Source organism: Amphibalanus amphitrite, unplaced genomic scaffold (assembly GCF_019059575.1).
Source record: "Amphibalanus amphitrite isolate SeventyFive unplaced genomic scaffold, NRLGWU_Aamphi_draft 001696F_arrow, whole genome shotgun sequence".
Classification (NCBI taxonomy): Eukaryota; Metazoa; Arthropoda; class Thecostraca; order Balanomorpha; family Balanidae; genus Amphibalanus; species Amphibalanus amphitrite.
In genome coordinates this window covers 40,856-51,271 of record NW_024883189.1, presented here as the reverse complement: position 1 = coordinate 51,271, position 10,416 = coordinate 40,856, and the positions used below count along the sequence as shown (strand labels likewise).

Sequence of the window (10,416 nt, the reverse complement as noted above, 5' to 3'; positions counted from 1 at the left end):
TCAAATTAGGTCAAATTTCAAAGTTGATATTTTTGCATAAAATGGGTATCGATTCGATGCAGCTCGTCACGGGGAGTTCAATGGTGGTTTTTGTTTTGCGCTACGTGATCTAGAATTGCTAAAAATTGAGTTTAAAATATGACGTCATCAATTTTGAACAGTTTTTTCGCTATAACTTGGCCAAAAAAGGAGGTATCGATCTATAATTTTGTATGTATATAGAAGAGCGCAGGGAATATCACATATATTCCGTTTTTTTCGAAATGCGGAAACATTTTGGTATTTTTTTAGTTTTTCTTAAAAAATCATTTTTTTAATTTTTGGGGCTCAAAATCCCTAAATTTTGAAAATCCTAGATAGCAGTTTTGTAGCGCTGTTTTTTGTCTACATAACCATGTAAAGAACTTTGAAATTGCTTGGTAACTGTAGCTTTTGTGAGCGTTTCAAGATTTCATTCTTTTTGCTCTTTTTTGCTCGAACATGACCTCAGTTTGACCTCAATAACTCCTGACCTAAGGTGACCTAAGACTTGAAATTTGGTGTGAAGGTGTGAAATTGATGCCCGGAAAGGTACTAAAAATTTAGCGGCGCTGCGCGCCGCAATTCAGGAAAAACCACAGGGAGAGGGGCCAAATTGGCCCCCCCAGCGGGGCGAGGGTTAATAATTTTTCGGCCTGAATAAGTAAAGCTGGCCCTCTGAGGTCCTCTGTATCGCTAAGGCGCTATGGTCATGTAAAATCGTGGATTTAGATAACCAGCGTCTATGCAATAACTTTTAATATGAATTATAATATAGACAAGTGGTACAGAATAAATGCAATGCAGCATAAACCCTTCCAATGAGGAAATGACATTGCCTTAGATCAAATCCTCAACTGAGCCATTTAATGTCAATTCTTGACGAGTGAGACGAACTGCTGCTTTAAATAGGTATAGTACCGTTTTCACTTAAAATATTACAGCATACACATATGAGCCTTTGTTTGCGCTTGTTTTGCCCACTCAAGGCCAAACCAAATCGTTACCCTTAGGGAAAATCTGCGGGCACGAACGAAGTAACTTTAAGTTGCAGGATACATCCAATGTTTTCCCCTAGATTTTTAGCACAATTAGTTCGTGAGATATGAGCGAATCAAATACATTCAAGATCGTCAACGAAATGGCGGAAAATTGAATATGGATTAACTCTAACAGCTCAGTCTTTTACCCGACAAAAAATATGACATAAGTAGGTGGTTTATCGATTACCGCTGTCGCTATGTGGCAATGTAGGCATACATGATTGCATATACCTACAAATATGAAATTTATTAATGTTCAGCGCTTTGATTTCGTGGACCTACAGCAGTGCACGTGGTCTACCAAAGAAAGTCGCCAAATACTGGGCGGCCATGGAAATGCCTGGCATTGGCACCGTTTCGCGGCTAGCCGGGCGCGTTCTCACGGAGCCGGACACGTGACAGCCGCCAGCAGCGTGCCAGCCGTGCCGCGCGATTGTCATCGCGAACCAAATACGACCTCCGGACCGGTCGCGGTCCGCAGCGGGGCGACCACGACAGCGCGCGGTCGTCGGCGCATGGCGTGCGGGCCGCTCGACCGGCCGCTGGTGCCGTCGGCGCCACTCAGCCGACCGGTCGCCGACGGGTCCATAAAGGGCCGAGCGGCGCGGCGCGGGTCCAGTGCGGCAGGCCGCCAACTCCCGTCACCAGCGGACCAACTGTGGTAACCGGCTACCGCGCCAGCGGCACAGCACCAACCATGATGCCCTGGTGGCTAGTCATGATCTTCCTCAAGTATTCGACCAAGGCGCCCAACAGCTCGTTCGACTACAGCGACCCGAACACGTGGGCCACCTCGTTCCCCATGTGCGGTGGCCCGATGCAGTCTCCGGTGGAGCTCACTGCCGGCCGGGTTGCATTCACTCGGACGCCCAAGCTTCGATTTGCTCAGGGGCTGAAGGACGGAAAAATTGAAGCCATGAATACCGGACATGAGATCAAGCTGAAGTTGATGCCGAAGGACAGGAATGAGCCGCTGCTGCAGCTCATTTCAAACACCAAGCCCATGAACGGCGTCTACACGTTCGCGCAGATGCATTTCCACTGGGGTCCTGGAGGTCAGCACAGCGGTTCGGAGCACTGCGTCGGACACAAGTACACCGAAGCGGAGGCTCACTTCGTGTTCTTCAACAGCCGCTACGGCGGCTTCAAGGAGGCGGTGCGCCACTTTGACGGTCTGCTGGTGATCGGAGTGATGCTGCGCGGCGCGCAGCAGCCAGGCGGCCTCGCGTTCCCGACGCTGGGTCTTGAGAACAAGCTGGACACCATCGACCTGCCCGGTAACCGTCTGACCATGTCGGCCGACCTCACCTACTTCAAGACGCTGCTGCAGCACGCGGTCGGCAACTTCTACAGCTACCACGGCAGCCTGACCACGCCGCCGTGCAACCCGGTCGTCACCTGGATGGTGGCGGCCAAGCCGGTGGATGTGAGCAGCACCTTCCTCGAGCGGCTGAGGACAGAGATCTTCGAGGACGCCGACGGCACCCGGCCTCTGGTCAACAACTGCAGGCCAACGCAGGGCCGAAGCGGACGCACCATCACCAAGCACATCAGCATCGGATAAGGCCGCAAGTCACTCAGCGGCGAACGGACTTTTGTGAGCTGTGTTATGTGCAATGGCTGGACCAAGTGCCTGGGACGCTTTCGGCAGGCGTCGGGACTGAAGTATTCTCATTCGCTCGTTCGATTTGCTGGTCAAATCCGCCGAGGGATCTGCATGGCTCGTCTCACTGTCTGTGTATGCTGGCGTACACAGGTGCAGTGCGGGTCAGCGTGTGTGTATAGAAATACAGAGCTCATGGGCTGGCATTGTAGTGTTGTGAATATATCGGCGACCGCTGTGGAGCGCGCCACATCCTGTTCATGTTATTGTGTACAAATAGTATTAGTGTCGATGATGCCACTGCTAATGTCAACATTGTTTGCTGAAGGTGCCACTGCTGGTTGGGTAGGTTTTGAATTATGCATAGAAGCTACCTGCGATTGAATAGATTCATGAATGTTTCCGATGAGTTTAAAAAATTCCATTTATCTGCCACCAGACAGACGCATCTCTCGGAGCGAGCAAAACAAATTAAGTTGAAAACAGCTGATAATTTGGTGGATTCATTAGCATTATGGCACCATAGCATTATGGCATTATGGCTTGAACACACTTCCCTTGCCCGAAAATAAGTTGTGCAATAGTTTATAAATACAAACACAAGTACACGAAAACGGTTTACGACAACAGCATCGATGTGCTTTGTTCGCCGTGCGTTATAGCTCTCAGGCTCGAAAGACGGCGATTAATCTTACAGGAAAATAATAGCAATTTAAAGCAAACTATCAGCAATGAGTGTTATTATCAGCAATAGTCGGGCGAATATTTTGATTATCCCGCGTCGCGCTGGTGGCCTGAATTTTCCGCCGGGTGCTGGGGGGGGGGGGGGCATTTTCGCGCCCCCCGTCTAACTCGGCTCCTGAGCCACGTAGCGACACGCAGTAAGCGGCAATCGAAGGAGCGTCAAAAATAAGGAAGAAAACACTTTGGTCATTTTAAGGTCAGATCACCAGAGGCACAGACTTCTCTATATGGACTGTGCGCTGATCCGAGGAAATCAGCATTGGAGGCCCAAAAATAAGTGCACTTTTATCCATCTTTTTACAATGAAAAGGGTGTCAGAATATTTACAAATTTGGATATAGGATAGCCCATACTTTTATCTACCTGTCGGATTACATTTTTTTGTTGAATTCAAAATAAATAAGAAATAAATGTATATAAATGAGAACATGTTTTCTCGTTCAGTTAGCCATTTGTTCACGCTGGAGGTATATACTTCACAAATGCAGCCGTACTTTGCGCGCATTTTCTTGCTTTTGAATGTTGGTTGCATTGTTGGTTGTCGTTGCTAATTTGTCGGAACTAGTCATTTACGTTGGTTTTGAAAAGGGTTTTGAGAAATAACGATACATTATATAGGGCCACAAGAAGCAGTAAAAATAAGTAAGAAATAGCTCGAAAAAAATGGTCAAAAAAGGAAAGAATATTATCGATCACTACCTCATCACGACCGGATCAGAAAACGTGTGGTGCGAAGATGTCATTTCGGGTATCAAGCCAGAGTCAGGGCAAGAAAAATGTGAAACGAAACATAATTTCTAGCAAAAAGGCAACTTTTTAGCCTCCCGTATAACTAAAAGGAAAACAAGTTCACAGACGAAACCATCAATCGAGATAAGAGATAACGCTGAGGACAATCAGATTTGCAAGTTTACTTTTGCAAACACTGACTCCTGTGAGACTCACACAGCAAGAAGAAAAACAGGACGCTATCGACGGCGCCAGTCTCAGCATACTTCCTATAATGCCTAGTGCCTTATTTTATTCTGCAGAAAGAAGAAGACTCACTGAAAGGAGCTACAAAGACTTAACTTGACCAGCAGTTAATGTGAAAAGAACAACTCGCCATCGCAGTTCGAAGCTACGCCGCGCTAAATAATGCCATACCCATGGCAGTGATACGCCACTACATCCAAAAGAAGTAAGCTTATTCAATCAAACAATGAAGTTTATCCAGTGTGTCGTATGGGGTTGTAGTTCAATATGGTCTGGATCAAATCATCTCGGAAGAATGCTCGATGAAATGATGGAATTCTTACCCTTCACATCAATGTTAAACGATGAAGGTTGCCGCTCTTAAATGTTACCGCAAAACTTGCATCGGGATCGGGAAGCTCAAGAATACGCCAGTCTGCGAAGAACGGACGGAAAAATAGCGGTGGAGCAAAAACAAGATGCATAGGACTGATTGGAGTATAAGTAGCTGGGACAAACATCTGTGCCGGTGGCGACCTGTTATTACAGGAACTTCTACTTTGGATATCTCAGGAAACTGGCAGGTCACCATTTCTAGGTCAGCTGTGGACATTTTTGATGGAGAAGCCAAGAAATGTGCCAAGGGCGAAGAGCATACTGTAACTAACGAGCTACAGAATATGACGGAGGCGCCGGGGGCACTAATCGTTTGGCCGAACGGGGACGAGCACTCGATCCGCGCCCCGGCAGGTTACCTGTGCTCCAGCTTTCGAGCTGAGATGGTCGCCCTCCGAGCTGCTCTCTCCTAGCTGCTGGAGAACCCGCCGCACGCCGAAGACACCATCGTAGCCTGCACCGACTCGCAGTCCGCCCTCGCCGCCATCCGAGGTGGCTGGGCCGCCCAGCACTCCTCGCTCGGAGTGGACATCTGGAGAGCCCTCTGGGGACTGACAGCTGGTGGACATCTGGAGAGCCCTCTGGGGACTGACAGCTGGAGGCCTGTTGGTCTACCTACAGTGGGTGCCCTCACAATGCAGGTTGGAAGGCAACGAGAGGGCCGACACCATCGCCAGGAAGGCAAACATACTCGACTAAAAACAAATCCTTATAGACGTCCAGAAGGCCCACTGGGCCGCCGCCAGAGTGGCGAGGGCTCGCACCGTCGGGGCCTGGCCAGCCGGCTGGTTCCACCAGCTGACGGGGATCGACTCCCGCCTACCGTTGCCGGCGGTGACCGGCCAGCGGCGGTGGACATCCAACAGCTCTGCGCCACTGGACAAGCTCCTCCCAATGGCGCCACAGAGTCGGGTTGGCGCCCTCCTGGCTGTCGGGGTGCAACCAGTGCGACGACCGACAATGCAGAGCCGCACTCTACCCGTCTGCTGAGAGGAGGCGGACAGCCCAAGCATGTCCTCCTGCGGTGCCCGGCTCTGATGGGCACCCGACATCGCCTGATGGCGACCATCAACCCCAACATGGAGGAGGTGCGGAGCGGCAGCATCGTGGTGGCCCTGGGGGCCGCCCACAGGTCCCTTCAGAGCTGCTCGGCTACGTCTCCATGGGACGAAGGGACACAATAAAAGCAACAATAGCTACAGCATGACGTGATGGGAACGACCGTCACAAGAGCTATCGCCTTATCATTCAGCAGCGAGTGGAAAACGAGCAGACGGAGGGATACTTTGCAATTGGTGATGCGCATGTGCGAATGTGTGAAAGTGCGACTATGTGTAGATGCGTGGTGCGAAAAAGTGGGTAGCAGAGAAGAACAGTGAAGACACCGTTGCAGCAGACACACATTTTCCCGTAAAGTCCCCCATCGGCATTACCGCCAACCTTTACCACCAGCGCGGTCGGTGCACTGTCGCGCGAGTTTGTAGCCAGCCATGTCAGAGATGTGAACAATCCAGCACACGGTGGAAGAAGAAAGGGATGATAGCCACCCTTTCTCGCTGGATCCCGCGGTGAAAATGGACTAACGCCATTTTCAAGCCCACTGGTGCAATGTGAGATGAACTTGACATAAGGACATCAATGGATGTCGATGAACGTGAAATGATGTTCCAATACAGATTCATATCGACCAGAAGCCTTTCTTATTCTGAGCTACGAGCAATAGATAGTACAAAAACAAAATATATTACATAAAATTCAGCCTGTCGACAGGAAACAATAAAAGGGTATTGTGTTACAACATATGGGTTCATATTACGGCTTCAGAAATTTGGGCCTCCAATGCTGATTTCCCGAATCAGCGCACAGTCCATATATAGAGAAGTCTGTGCCAGAGGTCATCAAAGGTCAAATTAAGTCCATTTCAATAATTTTGGAAACTGCCAACGGCTAACTCTGGAACCAATGGAGCAACAGCGCCTCGGAAAAGCGCATTCGATAGCCTTTTTACAGACCTTTCTGTGTAACGTTCTCAGATTTGACATCAGGTCAATGTTTTAGCCTCTAGAGGGCAAAAATTAAAAATAGCCGTTTTCACGAAAAATGTTTTTCGGCCATACCTTTTGACTCAAGAGAGCCACGACATCACTTTCAGCAGCATCGTGTTCCTCTCGTCAAGACGCGTCGAATTAACTATTTGCTGACCTTGAAAGGTCATTTTGAAAATTTGACCTCAGGTCAAGGTCATGACCTGACCAGAAGGGGTCATGTTGCATATCAGTCGATCCGTATCGTCAAGGTGAACACATTTGACGTGTTTCACCGCTCTAGCACGTCTCTATCAAGTTATAGCAAAAAAAAAACTGCTGGTGACCGCTCATGACCTGAGAGGACCTCAGGAGCATACAGAGGGGTCACAGGTGCATTTTTCCGATTCAGTGTGTCATGTTTACGTATGAACCGATGTGTGAGAGCGATTTGAACGACATTCGTCCAAAAGAGGCGCATTTCAATTTTGTCCCATTGACTTGTTAATAGAGGTTGCAAAATTGACCTGACCTTAGGTCACATACGAGTATATTAAAAAAAAATCCGAGATAAACATTTTATACATACTGGTACTCATATCCAGTGGCGGATCCAGGGGGGGGGGGCAAAATGGGCATTTGCCCCCCCCCCAAACGGCATGATTTTAACATTACGCCTATGGACGATGCATGGAAAGAATCGATAAATTTTTATGGTTTGCCCCCCCCCAAACCTCTGAGCTGGATCCGCCTCTGCTCATATCAATCGCTGGAAGTTTCAAAGTGATCGTTCAGTCGGTCAGTTTTTCAGTTCAGTCAGTTTTTTTGATAAGGTCATTATGAAAAATGACCTCAGGTCAACGTTTTAGCCTCCAGAGGGCAAAAACTCCAAAAATAGCTGTTTTTACGGAAAGTGTTTTTCGACAATAACTTTTGACTAAAAAAGCCACGACATTTCTATTGCCAGATTCGTGTTCCTCTCGCCGAGACGCGTCGAATGAATTTGACCGTGAAACGTCAACTTGAAAATTTGACCTCAGGCCAAGGTCATGACCTGACCGGAAAAGGTCATGTTGCATATTAGTCGATGCGTCTCGGCAAGACAAACACAATGAGGCCATCCCCCGCGTTCTAGCTCTTTCCAATCGAGAGTTATTGGCAAAAATATGTTTGTAGCCTCAAATGACCTCGGATGACCTTTCTAGAGGCTATCAGCAAAAAAGACACCTTGGTCGTCACGGATGGTCCAAATATATATATTTTTTAAATAAATTTAGCTCGAACGTTTGAATGGACGGATTGACAGAGCCGGAGCCCACGCTAAGCGGAGCTTGTTGCGTAGACCCCGACCCCTACCGTCCGATCGCGCAATTCCGGGTAACGGGAGAATTTAGATCATAGATGCCAAAGTTTAACGTGCCCTTCAAAGCCGGACACGGCCTGTCCCACTCAACTGACTTCAACTGGCTGCGGATGCTCCCACCAACCGCAGACCATCCCCGTCAAGAGTCTCAAATATTGAGCGCCGGAGCGTCTCGAGCCCGGGCTCTCACTACCGGGAGTCCAATGCTCTACCAACTTAGCTACGGGACAGGCATAATCATTGTGATTCTGAAATATTTTGACTGTTCCTATTCGTACACACGGATCTAGAGTCATTTTCATTTTTCTCCATTGACTTGTAATGGAAAGGTCACGCCACTGATCTGACCTTAGGTCACGGATATAAAAAATCCGAGATAAACAAATTGTAGGCGTCCATAACAGCATGCAATCCACCAAGTTTAAAACCTTTCTGACAAACACTGCAGGCTGGACATGATTGCAAACTTTTTTAGGCTTGGTCAGTTAATTTGACCTGGTGACCTGACCTGACATGACCTAGGGTTAAAAATTTCACACATTGTCCAAAATTGATGTACCAAAAGCTACCCCAAGCGGAGCGGCGCTACGCGCCGCGGCTTTTTATTCATACGCAAAAAACGCGACAGGGTGGTAACATATGCCCCCCACCCCCCACTGGGGTGAAGGTTAACCCATGCCCCGCTGGGGCTCATGAATATCCAGGCTATACTGGATACTCCCCAGTAGCACTGTTTGAACACCCCCTCACCCTTCTAACTCGGCTCCTGGGCCATGCAGCACAATGCCGTAGGCGGCATTCGAAAGAGCGTAAAAAAATGTGACGAAGTTACTTGGGTATTCTTTTTTACCCATTAGGTCAGGTCAAAGATCAGGCCACCCCAGGTCATCGAAGATTCAATTTCAACTATTTCGACATTTTTTTCTTCAGAAATCGGTGGTTATACGCTAGTACCTAAGTTCATACAAGGTATAATCGTATGCATTGCCTTGCATAAAACACATAATCAGGGTGTCCCAGAAGTCTTGAAGCTTTTTTATTTTTGTCGTGTGACCTTGCTATGCGACCGATTAAGGCGGATCATGCCTCAAACGAAAGAGAATGAACTGAAATTTTGTATTTTCATGGGTAGAGCACCACTTTAGTCAGGTGGCCCCCGTTGTGAGTCGCACAAGAACGAGCGCGAGAGATCACGTTCTTCGCTGCCGCCAAGATCTCCCAGTTTGCGAAACACCGGTGTCGCCATGCCCGTTTCTTGTCAGCATAAGCGTAACTTTATATCTCTTTGTGGGTGCTCAAGCACCCCCAATCCTGAGCTCAGCACCCCCTGCCTTCTTAAAGCACCCCCAGCCTCCTCAAAACATTCCCAGCTGACTCAAGGCCCTCAATAATCAGAATGTCCATCTCCTAGTACTGTAATGAGCCCAGTGAATCATGCAAATAGGTACTATGCTTTCTCAATTCAGTGACTAAGAGAATATACATTGAACAAATCACCACAAATTAAGATGCATGACATTTGTGTTAACATTACATCTGATATTATCAGGGGCCCGGGAACCATTTTCAAGTTGGGGGGTGGGGTGGGGGCGAGCCTAAAATACCTGACATGATGCATATGAAACAGTGGCATAGCTAGGGGTCTAAGGGGACACGTACCCCCTCCCCCCCATCGAGTTCAAAGGGACCCTCGGGTCCGAGAGGCCCTGCGGCGCCATTTGACCGCTGAGGGTTAACGATGGCCATATTTCTACTCAGAAGGGCCCCGTGGGGCTCGTTAGAGCACCTCATGGGCCCTAAAAAGCCACACTAAGGTCTCCATAAGGGCCCCACGCCGACTTCTGAGGGCCTCTTGCGGCTTTTAAGGACACCTCGGTGGTCTTCAAAGGCCTGTTAAGCCTGAAACAGACTCTTTCCGCAGTCAGGAAATCGCATGCGAGAGCCTATTCAAATACATGGAAGCACGCTCGCATCAATCGCACGCACCTTACGCGAGCGATTGATGGGAGAGGAATTACAATGTATTTGAATAGGCTCTCGCATGCGATTTCCTGAACGCGGAAAGAGTCTACTTCAGCCTTTACTGGCCTCTGAGAGGTCTTACCGGCCTTTGAGGGGACAGTTCTAGGGGCATTTCCTACCTGTGATGGTCCCACACTTATTTTTCTAAGGGCCCCATAACGGCAACTATGGGGCCCTCGTCGGTGCCTATGAGGGCCCACACCGGTGTCTCTGAGCGTTTCACACCCCCAACTGAGTGTCTACACCAGT

General features: G+C 48.6%; 1 protein-coding gene across 1 annotated transcript; it reads left to right on the top strand.

The window, feature by feature from the left end:
• Nucleotides 1-1,626: 1,626 nt before the first annotated feature.
• On the top strand, nt 1,627-2,868 carry LOC122374693 (carbonic anhydrase 2-like). Its single transcript, XM_043353611.1, has one exon. The coding sequence runs from the start codon at nt 1,759-1,761 to the stop codon at nt 2,623-2,625; it is 867 nt and encodes a 288-aa protein (XP_043209546.1). The 5' UTR covers nt 1,627-1,758; the 3' UTR covers nt 2,626-2,868.
• The last annotated feature ends 7,548 nt before the right edge of the window (nt 2,869-10,416 follow it).

What these genes read in the sequence shown, in the direction of transcription:
- LOC122374693 (XM_043353611.1), top strand. Translation starts at nt 1,759, where the DNA reads ATGATGCCCTGGTGGCTAGTCATGATCTTCCTCAAGTATTCGACCAAG.